Genomic DNA, 19,065 nt, shown 5'->3' with positions numbered 1-19,065 from the left:
GAATTTTATAACCAGAAACATTGTTAAAAACAGAACAGTTTTTGATAATGTCAAATCCACTTGAGCGAAAACAATAATGGTGTTGTGGCAGATTTGTGCACGGAATATTTTGTGAATTAACGTTGTTTAGTTTTAGTTCAAAAGGATTATTGTCAATAAGTAGTGCACAGATAAAATGAGAAGTTAATGTTGCATGAAATTGTCCACGAAAAGTGTAGTATTTTGGTTAAAATGGTGGTAAGTTTTTATTTTTCTCTTATATTCTGGCCTGGTGGAGTGAAATTGTATTGTCAAGAAAGAAGACTTAATGTCAGTGAAACAATTATAGTATCATCGCATAATGTATTTATTTAGCATGTTTACGTCCGTTTAGTTCCCTACGTATAAGATGTGTCAGAGGTGGATGTTAAGCGCCATTTTGAAATCCAAGATGGCGACTCCCGGTTAATCATTTTTTTTTGCAACGCAATCAGTATCGGAATTTTTAAAAATGACTGACGAGTGAGTGTCGATGGTTGATGTTAAGCACCATTTCAAAATTAAAAATGGCGCCTTTCGGTTTAACGAAGTTCGGAAAAACCTAATCATTAAGGTTATTCTAGGAATGGTTCGGATGAGTTGTTTCCAGAGACAGTTGGCAACTTTACACGCAGAAAAATTAAGCATATTTAAACCAAAAATATGCGTTATTGAATCCTATCATTTATTGTTTATTACTTCAAATAACAAACTTATTGGTCTGAAAATATTTTTTTATCGCAGCAACAATAAAATTTTGTTTTCAATAAAATCATTTTTAATTTCAGTAATTTTGCTTTAATTTCAATAAAATATTTATTAAAAAATGGAATAATATTTTTTTTTTAAACAATAAATAAATTTTATTGGAATCAAAATAAATAAATTTATTGTCTCCCGACCAATAATTTTATTATTGCATTTAATCCATATTTTTATTGAACCTACAAATCTTTTTTTTCTGCGTGTAAGTTAAGCGAGATTCTAAAATCTAATCACAGTTTTTTCGAAATGGAGGTGACGAATAGGTATTAGAGGTCGATGTTGTTTGGGGTTTTATGTGATTAATCCAGAAATTATGACAGATTCAAATAAAGAATATTTGTCAAAGTTTGTGGTTTACGTTTTTAGATCCCATTTACGGGAATATATTCCTAACAAGAAATTGTTATAAACCAAGGTTAGGAACCAAGGAAAAATTCTCGCAAATATTCATCAAGCCAATTCGAAAACAACTATACTGAATGAGTTTCAGAATTATATTCATCTTGATTGGGTTAACCCTTTGCGACACGAGTTTTTTCATTGTTAATACTGTTATTTTTAGCTTTAAATAGGTTTTAGGGGTCACTGATTCTGATTCTGACGTCAAAAATGTAAAATTCAAAATGCGGATCCAGTATAAGGGGTCACTGATTCTGATTTTGACGTCAAAAATGTAAAATTCAATATGCGAATCCAGTATAACGACTATGCGACCCAAAAAGCCGTGAATCGAGTTTTATACTGACGGTAACAAAATTTGCCAAATTCGTAAAAATGGTTGCCATTTTGTAGGCGCCATTTTGAATTTTAGAATTCTGGCATCAGAATCATAATCAGTGACCCCAAAAACTCTCGTAAATCGAGTTTTATGCGCATTTTTTTCGAAAAAACTGATCTACTAAAAATTCTGCAAAAAATATATTATTTAGTTCAATGTTTGAGATACTTTCAAAAAAAAATTTGAGTTTCTAGGACTTTTAGTTCAGACACAGCCGAATTTATTGTAAAAAACTAGATTTTAGAGTTTTAATTGTTTATAACTAATAAGTAATTAACAAATTCACATATTTTTGTGCTAGTTAAACTCCTTACATCTCTAAGAGTTGATTAAAGGAAGAAATCGTATTTAGATATCAACGCCAACTAGAAATCAAATAAAAACTTAGGAGAAGTAAGTGGGACGTGTACGTCCCTCCGCGTCGCAATTTTTGAGGGGGTGGGGGTGCAAAGGTTTCAGCATGAAAAAAACACTTTTTTGAGATTTTTTTAAGCGAATTGATTGAAACGTTTTATACATTACAGTGAATTATTTCAATAACATGTTATAATTTTTCTATGCAAAAATATCGACAAACGACTCGGTGACGAAGCTTTTTGTAGAACGCCTCTGGAAAAACATAATTTGCGGTGTTACCTGCCATTCAAAAACTACTCAACCGATTTCTTTCAAACTTTGCATAAACATTCTATTCAAAAAATACTTAACCCCTACGTAGAGTTTTTAAGATAAATTTTCAATTAGGGTTTTTTTACTAATTTAAATTTTTTTTCGTTTCGCGAAAAATTCCGCCTTTTTATTAGTAAACACCCCTTTAATCAAAAAATTATCTCAAAAACTCAACGTAGGAGTTAACTATTTTTTACATAGAATGTGTATGCAAAGTTTGAAATAAATCGGTTGAGTAGTTTTTGAATGGCAGGTAACACCGCAAATCATGTTTTTTCCATAGACAAAAAGCTTCGTCACCGAGTTGCTTGTCGATAGTTTTGCCTACACACAGAAAAAAATATTGGTAAAAGAGTGTTTCGCTCTTAGCAAAAACAACCAACGTCAACAATTAGGTTGAAAGTAAAACTTTTAAATTAATCAAGAATAATAATCAAAGTAAAAGTTTTCCTTTTAAGCAAATGAAGAATAGTACTCAAAACAAAAGTTTTATTTTTAAACTAAGAGTATACGTTGGTTGTTTTTTGCTAAGAGTGAAACACTCTTATTTTTACCAACATTTTTTTTCTGTGTGTAGAAAAATTACAGTACGTTATTGAAAAAATACACTATAATGTACAAAAGTTTTGATCAATTCGCTACACACAAAGTTCTAAAAAAATCGCAAAAAAGTGTTTTTTACGCTGAAACCTTTACCCCCCTTAAAGAAAATTTCGTTGAACCGGAAGTCGCCATTTTGGATTTAAAAATGGTGCTAAACATTGTCCTCCGACACCCTCGTCAAAACCATTTCAAAAATACCTATATTGATTGTATTCTAAAGGACTTCAACTAAATCAAATTAATGATAAGTCTAAAAAGCAGGAATTTTATTTTTTTTTAATCAGTAGAAAAAACGCTAAATTTAACCAAAGCTGTCGTAAATTTAAAAAATTGACATTCTAAATTTAACTACGAAAAATTTTAAATTTAAAAACAGAATGGCTTAAATTCAAAACTGACATTTGTTGAAATCAACTGAGGAAAAAACTAGATTGAACAAAACAACCTCCCTAAAATTAGCATATTTTTTCAGAAATTCAACTAAACAACTAGATAATTTTAATGCAAAAAAGTTTTGAATTTAGAGCATATATTAGTTGAAATAACAGAAAATAGCACTAAATTCAGCACAAAATTTAGTTGAGAAGATGGATAATGTGTCTCCGCTAAAAGTGACAGCATCATTTTCTCGCCAAATCAGCAGAGAAAACAGAAATTCCAACTAACATTTTAGCTGTTTTCAGGAAGATCGAGAACAACTAATCAAAATCAGCAAATTGAGAATTTGCTTAGTTGTCCTAAATAATAACTAATTCAATTCAGTAAATCAACTAAGGTTTTCGCATCTGAGCCGAATTTTGGTTTTCCGTGTGGGGAATATTCATACGAACAATTCCTCCAAAGATACCCTATGAATATATTCAATGGTTTGGCCTCTAGTGACGTTTTTGGCATTTCCGACCACTGTGCGTTGCCTGCTGGCTCGTGGTGGATTGGGATTGGTTTGTAGTAGTTGTTAAGCCATCCAACTAAACTTAAACCTCTTATAATCCTCATCCATCCGGGGCAACCGTTAAGTACTGCTTTAGTAAGGATTGTGTTCTTGCTTACAACAGTTTTGTGTTAATCGTCATGTTTTTATCCACAGCTACTTTTCCTTACTTGCTGTCAAACTTTCGCGATATATCTCACCAGCTCAGCTCTGCTACAAATATCATACTCTGTTGAGACATGAACCGATTCGGGGGTGTCGACCATAAGAAATTTACATCTGTTTACAACACCCTTTGCCGGGTTTCTTATCCTTCTTGGTGCTAGTCGTTCCTATTTATCTGCTAGCTGGTGCTAAGAACTTCTTGGCAGCAGTATTTCACCCTATACCGATGCACATTTTCGCGAACCATTTCGCTGCCACTCTAACGGAATAATCATCGGCGGTAAAATTTCTCTGGACAACGATATCCCGATTTTCTCCAACTTCGTGTTTTTTTTCATAACTGCCGTTGCTAGCCCGCTGACCGACATCTGCTGTCTACTCACTACTTTTGCCAATATCGAAGCTTGTCGAAACGTTAACCGATCCTTCAGAGAAGCCGTCCAACTTGACATACATCCCTTTCCAGCCACCCTCGCAAAGTTTCGTCCTTGGTTTCTTCATTGACTTGTTTCTAGAGTGACCGAACTCAAATGACATTTTATGTGTCCAAACGGTTTGCAGTATATTTTTTTTCCTGGACAGGAACATAATAAATTTTTAAAAGTAATTCAAAACCCTCAGGGGGGGAGGGGGGTCTTGAACCCCCAAACCCCCCCGTGCGCACGGGCCTGCTCTGAAAACTAAAATGTATGCCAAATTTCGATGCCTTTGAGGTCGTTGTAAAGTGACAGATTGTGCCAGACATTTCTATTTGAATTGCCAGTTTCGACGCTCAAAACCTCTAGCACCTGGCAAAGTATCATAGATGAAAATTACAATTATTTTGTCAACTTTGGTTTTGAGCTAAATAAGTAGAAAGTGATCTAGATCAGTTCTATCTTTTGACAGAGGTGTTCTATCAAAAAAAATTCTTCGGCAAAGTTTTTTGTTTGATATTTTTAACACATGTACTGAAGACATTTATACTGTATAACTTATGTAGATGGCGCTACATGAAATACTCGAGAAAATGAATTTAAGCATTTTTTTATGAAAAATAGATCTCGATGTTTTCGAAGGTTTAGGAATATAGATGTTTTATTCCTAAATCTTCGGAAACATACAATAACAAAAAAAAACTTCAAAGTGTGATAAATGTTATCATGACATTCGCTTCTGGAATTGTTATCTTTCTTTCGTGAATATTAATGAAAAATTTTGTTTAAAAAACATAGCTCTTTTAAAAAATAAATGAATTTTGTTCTTTATAACTTACTATAATAATAATCTTTCAGATAAAATTGATAGATTGAAAATCAAATTGCAATGTTTGAAGATAGTTAGGAAAAAGGGTGGTTTCAAGTAATTTTGATAAGTTGAACACATTATTGACATCGGAAAATATATTAAATAAAATTAATTGTTTATTAGGGTGACTCAACAAATTTTTATTTTGTTGACCAAATAAGTTTTTTCAAGCAATTTTAATACGCTGACTTTGTTTTTTGACATTATAAAAACTTGAAAATAAAATTGACTGTTGATTAGGGTAGATCGAAAAACTTCATTAGGGTGGTTCAATATTTATTTTCTAGTTGCGTTAAAAATAAACAAATGTAACTCTGAAGCAACTCAGCAAAGGTAAGACTGTCAAACGATTATACTCAGTCAAGCAGTTATGATATTTACATATTGTAAATAATATCGCGAAAAACTAGTAATACGGTTGAAGTAAAGACTTCGAAATAAAATATCGCCCTTCCAGTTCAACCTCTGGCGTTTGTTCAACCGTTTCTACTCATAGATCTGCAAGAAGACACTTAATAGTTATGATTGCGGAAATTAATCAAATTTTATATATCTATGATTTGGGAGCCTTAAACCTATACCAACATATTTCAGAACAACTTTTACTTATATTAGCAGATTTATTTTCATGAGGTAAGCAATACAAGTGCGTGGAATGTGTCTATAGAGATTTGGAAACTGTTTCATGAACAAAAATTGTTGATTTTTTGAAAATATACTGCAAATTTGATAAAGTTTTGAGAGTTCTGAAACAAAAACAGTTCAGTAGTTTCTATTCCATTCTACACATGAGAAAAAATAATAAAGAACACCTTTCATATTTTCATAGATATCTTTTTTTTATAAAATATTATAAAATCAAAGAATATACATTTTTAAAGTGGAATATATGTTCGACAACTTTTCTTACTGTCAACATCACATAATTTCGAAACCATCAACTTCGACGGTTGGTCGTCAAATAGTGAATACTTCCCAGTGTTTAAATGCTCCTATCTCATGCTTCCCTGTGCGTCCATTGATGACATTTAATCCGTAGGCCGGCATCGACTGGGTACTAGCGGCTTCTGCAGTGGAAGAGAATTGAGAAGGTGCGAGTGGGCATGGGCGCTATAACCCTACCGTAGACAGAACTGAATACGGGAGGTGGCAAAGAAACCCCACACGACTGTCCGTTGACGAGACAGAAGGTTGGGTCAAACCCAACAAGCCGCCCAGCAAACACTACGTTACGGAAGGCGGAAGAAAAGGCGGATCAGAACAATAGGTCAAAGCTCACGTAACGAAAAAAGGACTACGATTGGAAACTTGGCACATCGAACTGCAGGTCACTTTGCTTCCCTGGGTTCAAACGAATCCTACACGATGAGCTGAAAATTCGTAACTTCAATGCCTTAGCATTGTAGGAACTGTGCTTGGAATGTGTGGAAACGCGGGTATCGAGCGGTTGCATTCTACTAGAGCGACGGCACAATAAACGAGTTGGGAAGATTTTCTTTGAAAAGTAATGGCAACCCTGCTCAGGCCTTGTTGAGGCAGATTAGGAGAAAAAATGATTTTCTCTTTTTTTTCGAAAAGTTAGAGGCACATTAGAACATGTTACCTCAATAGGATTGTCAGACTCTCGCTCTTTAGTGGACAAGGGAGCGTAGAACTTAGTCGTGGTTTCTACGTTTCTACATTGGGTAGCTGTATGACTCAATGGTTTGCAAGAACGGCATGCCCTTGCGCACAAAAAGGCGAGCAGGTGGACGAGACTCGTTCAAAAGAATAAAGTTTGCAAGAGAAGAAAGGCGGCGAAAGGCTGGACATGAACCTGATTGAAAATAAGTTCTCATACTCCTTGATTTATGTTGAACGCATTTGCCTGCAAACCAGAATTTTCACTGACTGAAGCAAAGGGAAGGAGCCAACCCCATATTTCGCAATTAAGGCCCCTGTCGGGGACTGAAAGTGTCTGTGAGATACACGACCCAGCTAGCGCAAGTAAAATCAAATCTCAGGGTCGGCATCCGACCGGGGAAGACTTTTTAACCACGATACTTACCCGTTTTATCTGATGGGATTTTCGATTGATTGACACCGATGTAGTGGATTGCAGTGGTTTTGCACTTTCTAGCAGAAGTGTCAATGGAACATACCCAGTTTTCTGCACTTGTGCTAGAAAGTGCAAAAACGGTGCAGTTTCAGTGCACTCCACTACACCGGTGTCAATCAATCGAGAACCCCATGAACTTGAACGAAGAGGCATATATGAGTGAAAGGGCTCTTGATTATCAAAATAAATCACATTAGGGTTACATTTACAAAGATATATATTTCGGATTCGTAGCAAACACGGTGCAGCGCTGATCGTCGACCGGTGGGGCCCATCGATGATCTACGGTGGAGAAATTATGAGAGAGAGAGTATGCTCACTTAACTGCGTCGCTCTTCGCGCGCCTTGTGCAATTTCCTTACCACGCCATCGAGCGTCGGTAGCTAGTGTTCGGCAGATGAAACGATGATTCCCGTACAATCAAAGAGATGGATGCCGTTTCGTCGCGGCTGGTCACGGCTATCGCCACGTGGGCTCCGGAACAGTAGCGTCAACCTGGCATTGGCTAGGCAAATGGGTTGAAATGATCCTGCTTGCTGGCGAGTAAGGGGCATTCGAAAATCCTACCCAAAGTTCGTGATGCCTGACGATAGTCACGCGGACTGGGTTCCTGGTCCTACTATTGTGTGGCATACATTAGTGTGTACTCCAACCCTCATGTGATAATGTGCACAACCCTGAATGGTAATACATGATCGACCACATACCTTGGTTGATGTCGGCATAAACATTCATTGCTGCCAACACAAAGTCGACATAACACAAGCAGACGGCTTCTTCCGCCATGATCCAAAATAGTCAGTATATTCTTGATGGCGCTCTCAATAGGTAAGACCAAGCATACCGAGTGAACACTGATCAGCCATTAACGTTGGGTGATTACTTTTCCTGCTCCATAGAACTCCACAACTATATTCCGGTCGCTAACGTTACGTGTAACCGGAGTCGGTTTTCCTTCGGAACTCGATGACTAGCCAGTCACCGTCGGTTTTCTGTGTTCGCCTCTTGTCACGCCATGCTTCACTTTCTACTATCAAACTTTTTCTATCTCTGCTACTGCGTCTGTTCGCTTTGAAGATTTTTTATCGATTGTCCTCTTCCACTGTCCTCGCTTATCGTTATCTCCTCTCATCATTCCATTCTCTTACTCTCTCATCTTCTCCTACTCTACCTTCCTTTCTCATTTCTACTTGGTACCGGGAAACTGTGGTTCTGCGACGACAAAATATCCACAGCCAAAATTGTCTTTCGTCAGGGTTGGTTTTGGGGTTTAAATGGTTAAAATTAGTGCGGTCTATTTTGTCGTTGCAGTTTTTCCAGTACATTGCATTTTTTTTATTTTTTATTTGATACTGTTTAGAAATTACGGCTGCTCATTGCTCGAGAGTTGGATTGCGGTCCCATAAGGAGACTCGCGCAAGACCCCAACGCCTGGTCTGGACGTTCCGGGGTGGGCACGGAAGGCCTCTTTTAGTATCAGATCTTTTTGACAGGGTTCTGCAATTCCCTAAACAATACCATTCACATAATTTTTTTCGCAAATTATCGAAGCCTAATTAATGGGTGAAAGTATTTAGAGAGTTAGTGTACTTAGCCTATGTTAAACATAAAAAAATCACAAAGAAATAAAGATAATCATTGGAAATAACTACAATAAACAATCAAAAGCCAGTGACAAAAACAAAACTTAAATATAATTCCTTACTTGCTAAAACAAAACACACATAAATGCCTCTTTATTGTATCAAACTTTAATTTCTCGAATGACGGGTTACAAGACTACACCATCAATCATTACTTTGCAGGCGGGCATGTAGACAAGATATTTTTTCGCACACGGCCGAGTGTTGTTTAGTTAGTTTACGCGATATATTGAATGATGTTAAATGGGTTATATTCGGTCCGGAAGTAAACATTACAGGGGCCTGTTGTATTAGCAGAATATGATTTATATCGAAAAGGTGATTTATCGGCATTATTTTGCTATTGGATAAATATTCAAATGGGCTTCCATTGAGCCAGAGAGGCTGTCTGTTGTCGGGAATACCTTCCCATTATTCAACACTATCATGCGGGTTTCAGTACCCGCGCAAAGAAGGTTTTATCGGAGTAAACAGAAAATTAATGTAACGAAATTTAAAAGCATAGAGTAATTCTTAGCCGTGGAACATTTGTGGTATCAGTAATCAACAAACACATTTTCGCTGAGCCATCGGTCACACAGTTCGTTAAGAAAGGGTTCTTCCAAATAGCCACCAGGTATTATCCGGAAATGCTCAGTTTCACTTACATAAACCATGTCCGAACTTTCGTCACTACGAGTTGAAATCACTCCAAATCTCTCTACCAACTCGGGAAAAAAGTGTTTCACCGGCCCTGATTACGACTGATGCGCTACAATTCAAACATCATCCATTATCCTAGGGTTGGTGATTAAAATATTTATCTATCGCCACTTGTTGCATTAGTACAAAGCAAACTATTCATTCTGGTACAGTCATGGACTGACACTTACTAGCAGCTCCTCCGGTCGCATCTCATGTCATGTTGATAAATGTGAATAGATCATGGTATGGTGAATTGTATGTGGTTGCGGTAGTGCTTCAGAATCGCATTATAGATCGGATGCAGTTACTTGTAAGTCATTCCAAAAGAGAGAAAACAGTTTTGTTGCTTAAAGAACATGGTGGAACTAGCGACCTACCGAATGATGGGCTATATTTTCGCCAATGTTTGCATTGTGCTATCGGTCCTGGAAGCTGCCAAGTGTTTAACAAAAATAGGTAGGATTGTGGATTATCCCTCGTACAATAGTGCTTCGATAAAGTTTTAAATGTTTCATAATTCAACAAGGTAATGGATACGATCTGGTTCCTTCGGTGGAGCTGCTGTTAGCGATATTGTGCATAGTGTTTAGTTTGGTGTTGATTATTGGAATCAAACGGGTATATTGGAATAAAATAATAGCTAACAACGAAACATTAAGATAACTGTTGATTTTTGTAGGCGAACGTGTCTTGTGTAAAATCGAATAGAGCCTTTTTGATATTCCTGAATACGATAGCTATAATTTTTACAGTGATGGAATATATTTACACTATGCTCGTCTACCGAAGGATAGATAAAGGATGGATCACCTTGATTATAGCTGTAGTGTTATTTATAGGCAAGTATGTCTAGCATTAACAGACATTAAATCATACAAGTAATTATTTTCAGTGATATTTTTACTGGAGTTATGGATTTTGAATGGTGTTTTACGATATGTAGAAAGCAAACAAAAAGTTGAGATTGCTACTATTGTCACTGAAGACACTTTGACTGTTTAATGGAATTTTGGAATGTAAATTCCAATTTGAGCAATTAAAGCTTCCACTACGTTACAGTGATTGGCAACAAATTGTGATAGTTCAAAAGAAATAATTCAGATAAAAATATCCACCCTATTGAATAAAACAGATGACGCCTGCGCAACGAATTGCATTTTATACGCTTAGGGTGAACAAGTGCAAAGCGTAATGCTGAATAAAGCGAGATATATATAGTCTTTTAGAAATATTCTTCAACTTTTTATACTGGTACCTGTAATTAGGAATAAACGGATCGGAACCACAAATCCAGTCATGAAAACCTACTTTTTATGAAAGTCGCGAAATAAGAAATTAGATTGATTTTTCCTGACAATCCAGAAGTAAAAACAATTTAAATATAATTTTACCGAGCAGCTTCTCAACTATTTAATGAAAAAATATATAGATATGAAGGACAAGAAGAATAAATTCGTTATCCCGAAAAAAAATGTATCAGATGCTGAAATTTTTAGTAAAAGTTTTGAAACTATATCATATGTGATAATTAAATATACTACTGATACCTTTGCGCAGCTGTATGAAAACATGTATAAAACAGTTCACTCCCCATCCCTTCCCATCGCTTCGCCGTATGTAAACAAATCATTCTCACATTTCAAATACCCACCCATCGCAAACCTAAAGCACCACTTAGACGCGCTCAAACAGCGCGTGTTACTATAAACCGAAGACTGCATATCAAGAAGACTGTCAACTCTGTCCGGAATCTGGAGACAGTGACAGCAACGCCACTTGCGGGTAAAGGTGGTACTTCCCATAGTGATGCACACACATATACACTTTTACATTAAGCTCCCTACCTTCCTCCAGTAGAGGCGCTGGAACCTCTGTCGCTCTTCGTTTGTATGGAGGAAGGAAAGAGATATCAGTCTTCTTAATATGGAGTCTTCGTATAAACTCACGACTCGTGAAATATTTTACGCTGAACCACCGTACACACTAACGCTGCCCGAGTGCGGCGGCGAAGATGCTGTCAGTTGGCGCTTCCGCGTTGCGTTGGTTGCGATCAGGGATCTTGTCCGTCGCGGGTTTTTCGAGTGGCGCTCCGTCTCCACCGACAAGGAAATGGCCCAAATCAAAACCTTCCGGATCGTGGGTCACATCTACGCGGCCTTTATGATTGTCATCGCAATGTCGCTGGCGATTCGGTCTCTCGGTTCGTTTGGAAGTGGTAGGTAGCTCTTTGATTGTTAGCTTTCTTCCTGTATGGTGTAGGAAACGGCATCCTATAGTTTAATTTTCTCTTTCGTTGTAGAGGAGGAAAATAGCACGGTGCTGGCACTTAAGTCGATTTTTTCGCTGTATTGCTTCGCGTTTGCTGTGATGCTCGTGATTGGCATCGAGATGGTATTGGTGTTATTGATCAAGTGCATTCGAGAGATAAAATCACTTTTAAACGGTTTTGGTTTCCTTTCAGGAGAAAATTGAGTACGTGATTGTTTACAGAATATTTGTAATATCTCGAAGCATCTGCGGTTTGATTTACATGGTGATCAACTCGCTGATCATCATAGTCGACCATGCTAATGCAGCCTCCACCGGGAAGATGATCTTTGGGATTTTTTTGTTGATTTTGGCGATGGTCATTTTCTTCGGTAAATATTGTTCTGTTAAAAACCTTATATCTTGCCGATCTAAAGAAAAAAAAATTTCTTTCAGCCATAGTAGCTATTGAACTATTGCTCGTGGAAGGAATAAAACGATATACTGAGCAAACGATAGAAGTAATAAAACTTCCGTCCGTGACTCCAGTATAGAGGGCATCATCTATAGATTTATAGTGATCAATCATCATTGTTATTATTATTTTTGTTTTTGTTGTAGAGGGCATTCACATCTTCACCTCAGGGTTTAAAATCATTCACTTCTTCATGTTAGAGTCAATCTCTATCTTAACGTATGGGGACTTGGAATCAAAACCAGATCAGCCAAAATCTATTATTATTGTAAAATTTATAAATTATAATCTCTGTTTAAACCATTATTTTTTTAAGTATATTGTTGTTTGGAGCTGAATAAATAATATTTCTTTTTTTTTTGCTACTTTTAATATTATTTCTCTAAATTTGATTTTTTGATTTATAATGTAACACCTAATAGTTGTGGGTAGGCGAATTTGCTTTCCACACTATAACCCTTTCCCACTTAACACTACACATATCGACGTATTGTAATGTTACCAAAAACTCAGTTGAATTACAACACTCGCACGCAGTAGACGATCTCGCGCTTTTGCCTACAATCCGAAACCTTCCTTCTGGCCGGTTGAGCAAAAGTTGTCGCGTAGGCTTTAACCTTCCCTAGGTGTTGGGGTCAATATGACCCAAAATGAACTTTCAAAATGCGCTAACTTTTTTGTTTTGCACCTAGCAGTTTGGAATTTCTTGACTTTTTCTCTTTCATGGAGCGCAACGATTTTCAATTGAGTTCAAAATTGTAGGGCATTCCTGAAGGGCTGTACAAAAAAAGTTACGAATAAGGTGTTAGCGGGTCATATTGACCCCGATTTCTAACTTAGTTTTAAGGCACATTTTCAGCCAAATCTACATGAACTTGTACCCAAATTGTTGGTTGAAGTTTCAATTTTCAGTTTCTGGTGAATATTACTGTTTTTGAGCAGGTTGGCCAGTGGGAATCGGTGCCAAATGGGGTCATGTTTGGCATAAAAATATGAATGCAGAACCGTCATCATAAATCACCGGTTTATTGACAAAATACTAATAATAAATGCAAATAAAACAAAAATGAGAATGTATATATTAAATTTGTACATGATACGACCGATCTGGGATGTTCCAATTCCGATGCCGATTCCGGCAGTATAATAGTATTTCACATACTATTGAACAAGCAACAAAGTGATCAATCATTGAAACTGATCCCAAAGTTTTATAATATTCTTGAAAACATATATAAAATCCCATCTAAAATGATAGTGATACTCTGATTCAAATACTTACTCTGGATTATACGTGAAAATTATTCGGAAGATCCGGAACATCCGTAAAACTGGCTAATTTATGAATCTAGAATTTTTTCGAAAACATTTGTTCACATTGCATTGGCATAAATTCATAGTTCCGAGTGAAAAATTGACTATTGTTCACATAGTGACCATCCAGAAGATCCGGAACATTTGCTGAACTGGTCCATTCATAAAATTGGTCTTAGATGTTTTGTTTTTAGTGTTTCTCGAATTCTCATTTGAATGAGTTCGTATTTATGACCTACACATGTTCTTCACGAACCTTGTCCTCTAAATACCCATATTGCTGAAATTATAGAGAATTCATCTATACCGGAAGTCGCCAAATTCGAAACGAACCAGATTTGTAAAAAAAAGTTTGTGTACGTACAGTGCAGTATGAAGTCGTAAACAGTTTGATTTATTATTAGCTAACAATTACTAATAAAAGTTGGATACTTTTTGAATGGGGTTAACGAGTATATAACGGAAATCGATGTCGTATGTCATTTTGAAATCCAAGATGGCGGCTTCCGGTATAGATGAATTCTCTATAACCTCAGCAATATGGGTATTTTCGGAACGGGGTTGACGAGTACATAACGGAAATCGATGGCGGAAGCCATTTTGAAATCAAAAATGGCGACTTCCGGTATAGATGAATTCTCTATAACTTCAGAAATATGGGTATTTTCGGAACGGGGTTGACGAGTACATGATGAAAATGGATGTTTGGAACATATTGTAAGAATTAACAAGAATATTTCTCAACCGGAAGTCGCCATATTGGATTTCAAAATGGTTCCAAACATCCATTTCCATCATCTACTCGTCAAGTCCGTTCCAAAAATACTCATACATAATAATTATTGAAATTTTGTGAACTGCTTTGACGAAACGAATTTTGCAAGGAAGGCGATGCGAATTTTTTTTACGAACTAAATCCCAAATAACGAACATATTTTTTACCATCCAAATCCCAATAGCGAACACTTTTTTTACGAACTAATTCGATTTACGGACCCCCGGTTTGGTTCGTGAATGGAGATTTCAGTGTATATCATTCGCAGAAATTTGTGCATGTGACTAAGATAGGGACCCTATTGGTAACATAGTTACCTTTCGGAAGATCCGGAATCGACTCTCGAAGTCTATGGTTTTCCCAAAAGTTTTTCTTTCATAATTATTATTGCAAAGAAATCGTATTTGTGACCGGGACAAAGACCCTGTTGGTTTCGTGGAGACTTTCCGGAATATCCGTAAAACGGATCAGATCATATGCTTGGTGCTGAAGCTCGGACCAATGCATATATGTACTGGGACCTATAGCTCTACTTACAAATTAGTAGCTGAAACTACTAATTTGTAAGCGAATAAGTTCAAATCAATTGCTAACATTATTTTTGGTGAACAGTAACAAATAGAAAGAGAGAAAAAAAACTAATTCATATTCATGAACATAAAAACTACTTGAACGTACAGTTTACACACCGGATTTCGGAATGTGTTTTGCAAATAATCGTTTTGCATTTTTGGCAGTGCGTCGAATACCTCAAATTTAACTTCGTTCAAAAATAGCATCGAGCTCGCTTCGCTTTTGACTCCTTCTGTTCCTCGGGGTCTCGATTTGTGGAAATTGAAATGGTTGGTACTCCTGGACTTATATTGGATCGAAGAATGTGTATAGCCTGAACGGCAGCTGGTGAACGTGGCATTCGTTCTCTTCGTTGAATTTCTGCTGGAACAAGTTTAGCCCCGAGTTTTTCTATGAAAATTCTTTTTTGTGGTGTTAGTCTACCTGGAAGTGTTAGTGTTGAATCTTTGTTTACAATAATAGAACGAACCTTTCGAAAATTTACTCTTGATTGCACGCGGATGCAACGTGACCTGTGCAGCCAGACTGATACTCCCAAACTGTTATTGAAGGACGAGTCAATACGAGTTCATGTCCCAAGCACAAAAATGAATGAATTCCACAAAACCTTGAAAAGTAGTTTGCGAAAGCTACCATGTCTGGGAACCAAATTTGTAAACTGGCCTATTTTACGCCGGATCATCCGATAGATCAAAGGATTCCTGGTGCAGTCACAAGAACGAATTTATGCCAATGATATACCCTTATATGTCTTCAAAAATATCTCAGATCTCTAGGGCAAAGTTCCACGGATGCCAGATCTCCGGAGAGTTATTATGTGGCCAATAGGGTCGATTTTCCAGTAATAACGAATTGATGCCAATATTTTCGAAAAAACTTGAGTTCTAGGACTAGATTTATGAATTAGCCAGTTTTACGGATGTTCCGGATCTTCCGAATAATTTTCACGTAGAATCCAGAGTAAGTATTTGAATCAGAGTATCACTATCATTTTGGATGGGATTTTATGTAAGTTTTCAAGAATGTCACAAAACTTTGGGATCAGTTTCAATGATTGATCACTTTGTCGCTTGTTCAATAGTATATGAAATACTATTATACTGCCGGAATCGGCATCGGAATTGTAATCCGGAACATCCCAGATCGGTCGTATCATGTACAAATTTAATATATACATTCTCATGTTTGTTTTGTTTGCATTTATTATTAGTATTCTGTCAATAAACCGGTGATTTATGATGACGGTTCTGCATACATCTTTTTATGCCAAACATGACCCCATTCGGCACCGATTCCCACTGGCCAACCTGGTCAAACACAGTAATATTCACCAGAAACTGAAAATTGAAACTTCAACAAACAATTTGGGTACACGTTCATGTAGATTTGGCTGAAAATGTGCCTTAAAACTAAGTTCGAAATCGGGGTCAATATGACCCGCTAACACCTTATTCGTAACAAAAAGTTAACACCTAGGGAAGGTTAAGTGTCGGTTCGAAGGTAAAGTCGCGAGTTCACAGGTAAGAAATTACGTCGAAAAACAGTTTGGTACCGGTACGAAATCCAAGAAAAATCCGCTAATCACTCATTCTCGTTCGCTCTGGAGGACATTGGTGACCGTCGAACTGTCCTTGGAAGTCACGATTCTCGAGTACCCGTCGATTCGGCGTGGATAAAAGCTAACCTCAAAAAGTGAGGGTTTCATACATTGTGCTATTGTTAAAAAACCACGCTACTGGTGTATAGCTTATTGGCCATTGTGTGCGCATGATATGAAGAAAATCACACTGCGAAAACTTCCTCGAAATGATTCTGTTCCTGGCATTCCACTTCCCCAAATGGCACAACAAATCGCGCCTCCGGTTCATCGAGTTGTGTCGGTTAAACTTCCGGAGTTTAAGATGCCGGAATTCGACGGCCAACCGGAGCAGTGGATTGAGTTTCGATACTAGTTCAAATCAGTAATTCATTCTAACGTGCAATTATCGGCCATGCAAAAACTACATTACTAGCGCAGAAGCTTGAAAGGTGACGCTTCTCGTCTCATATCGTCCATTGCGATTTCCGCGGACAATTATGTGATCGCATGGACAATTACTAGTGTTCGGTATGAGAACACGGGTTATCCGGTGAAACAGCATATGTCAGCATTGTTCCGTGTACCATCTGTGCGAAGGAGATCTGCTCCTGCTCTGTACGAATTGGCAGACAACTTTAATCGCCACTTTGGAATCCTTGACAAGCTCGAAGATGAGGATGCTCACTGGTATCCGTTTCTGGTGGAGCGCCTAAGCAGCCTGCTCGACGAAAGGTCTCTCCTAGAGTGGGAGACCCAGTGTAAAGTAGAAGAAGTGCCTCAATATTCCGTTTTGTTTGAGTTCATATGAAAAAGATCGCGTACTTTGCAAAAGTGTTCTACAGCAAGCGGCTCTTCTTCAAACCCACAAGTGAAACCCATAATGATTAAAACTACCTCATCTCACGTTGCCTCCGAAAATGTGGTGAAATGTCTGAGCTGTAAACAAGCTCACCCGTTGGTACAGTGTGAGGCGTTTATCAAGCTAAGTCCAAACAATAGATTTGATTTTGCCAAAAAACACTGGTTGTGTATTAATTGTTAAGTGGTTGATCATATGGCTAAGGATTGCCATGCTAGTTTTTATAGAACGTGTGGGAAGAAGCACCACAGTATGTTACATCTACCAGCACAGTTGTCGACTTCAGCAGTCGTTGTAACACCGAGTGAAGAACAATCACCGAGCACTTCATAAGTGTACACATCTATTTGTTCTGTACCGTCGAGTACCGTCCCTTCCGAGCTTAATCCTGCGGATCGCATATTGCGTGGGATAAATCCTGGCCAAATTATCGATGACCCGTTGTGGTGGTATGGACCACCACTGCTAACTAAACCGACTGTGACTTGGCCGAAATTTCCATCGAATTCATCGATAAGCCATAACATTGAGCAGAAGAAACGTGCAGTCCTCGTGCTTACTACTACCGAAATCGATGATTACATATTCGTAAGATATTCGGAGCTGGGGAAGCTATTGAAAGCGGTGGCCATGTGCGTTCGATTTGGTTCTATCTGTATTCGGGAACCTTACTACAGCATAGATCGAAGGGCGTTAAAATCCATGGTACGCCTAGCTCAGGTGATTTTGTGATCCCACAAAATCCATCGAGTTTGATACCAAATCTGCTCTTAAATCTCTGAACATTCATCTTGATCAGTTCGATCATTTACGCTTATATGGTCGACTGGGAAACGCTGCCATAAGTCCATACGATTCTAAATCCCCTTTGATTCTGTCAGCTATGCATCCATTCAGTTTCTTAATAGCGCGCTCTCTACACCACAGGACGGCCCATGCAGGGCCTGGGCTGTTACTAGCAATAATGCGCCAAAGATTCTGGTCGATACAGGGGCGCGAACTGGTTTGAAATGTTGTTCGAAAGTGCATTACTTGCTTCCGTTGCCGGCATGCAGATTATCATCATCAGATGGCACACCTACCAGCAGTTCGTGTAGTGCCATCCAGAGTATTCCCCAAAGCTGGTCAACACTACTGCGGCTCCTTTACCGTTCCATCGTTGTACGGGAGGGGGTCCAACGTGAAAATACACGTCGCGATTTTCGTTTGCCTGGCTGTATACATCGAAATCGTTCCGAACCTTACGTCCACCGCGTGCATTAACGCGATCAAATGGTTTGTACCTGGACGCGGTAGGTTTATCGAGCTGCAATGCGATAACGCGACAGATTTCGTCGAGGCTGATCGCGAGTTAAAGTCGTTGCGTCGCCGGTATTTCGAGCGGCTCAAGACGGAAGAGTAGAAGGACTACTGTATCGATTCCGGAATCTCCTTTCGTTTTATTCCGGCCAGCTCTCCACTCTGTGGGAGGCCGGAGTGAAGTCTTTCAAATACCATTTTCGCCGAATTGTTGGTGCCAGCTCCTACACTTTGGACGAATTTACGACAGCAGCGACCCACATCGAGAGCATTCTAAATTCACGGCCTCTCGCTCCCCTCACA

The 19,065-nt window shown here is 37.9% G+C and overlaps 2 protein-coding genes across 2 annotated transcripts; both read left to right on the top strand.

The window, feature by feature from the left end:
• The first annotated feature begins 9,944 nt into the window (after positions 1–9,944).
• On the top strand, positions 9,945–11,117 carry LOC131689143 (uncharacterized). The gene is made up of 4 exons (XM_058974015.1): positions 9,945–10,097; positions 10,168–10,259; positions 10,321–10,480; positions 10,534–11,117. The coding sequence occupies exons 1-4, from the start codon at positions 9,998–10,000 to the stop codon at positions 10,641–10,643; spliced, it is 462 nt and encodes a 153-aa protein (XP_058829998.1). The 5' UTR covers positions 9,945–9,997; the 3' UTR covers positions 10,644–11,117.
• A 23-nt stretch (positions 11,118–11,140) lies between these two features.
• Positions 11,141–12,722, top strand: LOC131689142 (uncharacterized). Its single transcript, XM_058974014.1, has 4 exons — positions 11,141–11,856; positions 11,941–12,032; positions 12,103–12,280; positions 12,345–12,722. The coding sequence occupies exons 1-4, from the start codon at positions 11,565–11,567 to the stop codon at positions 12,440–12,442; spliced, it is 660 nt and encodes a 219-aa protein (XP_058829997.1). The 5' UTR covers positions 11,141–11,564; the 3' UTR covers positions 12,443–12,722.
• Positions 12,723–19,065: the final 6,343 nt, after the last annotated feature.

The sequence above is a fragment of the Topomyia yanbarensis genome, chromosome 3 (genome assembly GCF_030247195.1).
Source record: "Topomyia yanbarensis strain Yona2022 chromosome 3, ASM3024719v1, whole genome shotgun sequence".
In the NCBI taxonomy this organism is placed as follows: Eukaryota; Metazoa; Arthropoda; class Insecta; order Diptera; family Culicidae; genus Topomyia; species Topomyia yanbarensis.
This window is presented reverse-complemented; position numbering and strand designations above follow the sequence as displayed.

Bases quoted from the DNA above. Each gene is read 5' to 3' on its own strand.
- LOC131689142 (XM_058974014.1), top strand. From the start codon at position 11,565: ATGGAGTCTTCGTATAAACTCACGACTCGTGAAATATTTTACGCTGAA. The intron at 11,857-11,940 runs GTAGGTAGCTCT...CTTTCGTTGTAG, and splicing joins TCTCGGTTCGTTTGGAAGTG to AGGAGGAAAATAGCACGGTG. The intron at 12,033-12,102 runs GTATTGGTGTTA...GTTTCCTTTCAG, and splicing joins TCGTGATTGGCATCGAGATG to GAGAAAATTGAGTACGTGAT.
- LOC131689143 (XM_058974015.1), top strand. From the start codon at position 9,998: ATGGTGGAACTAGCGACCTACCGAATGATGGGCTATATTTTCGCCAAT. The intron at 10,098-10,167 runs GTAGGATTGTGG...TAATTCAACAAG, and splicing joins CAAGTGTTTAACAAAAATAG to GTAATGGATACGATCTGGTT. The intron at 10,260-10,320 runs GTATATTGGAAT...TGATTTTTGTAG, and splicing joins TGATTATTGGAATCAAACGG to GCGAACGTGTCTTGTGTAAA.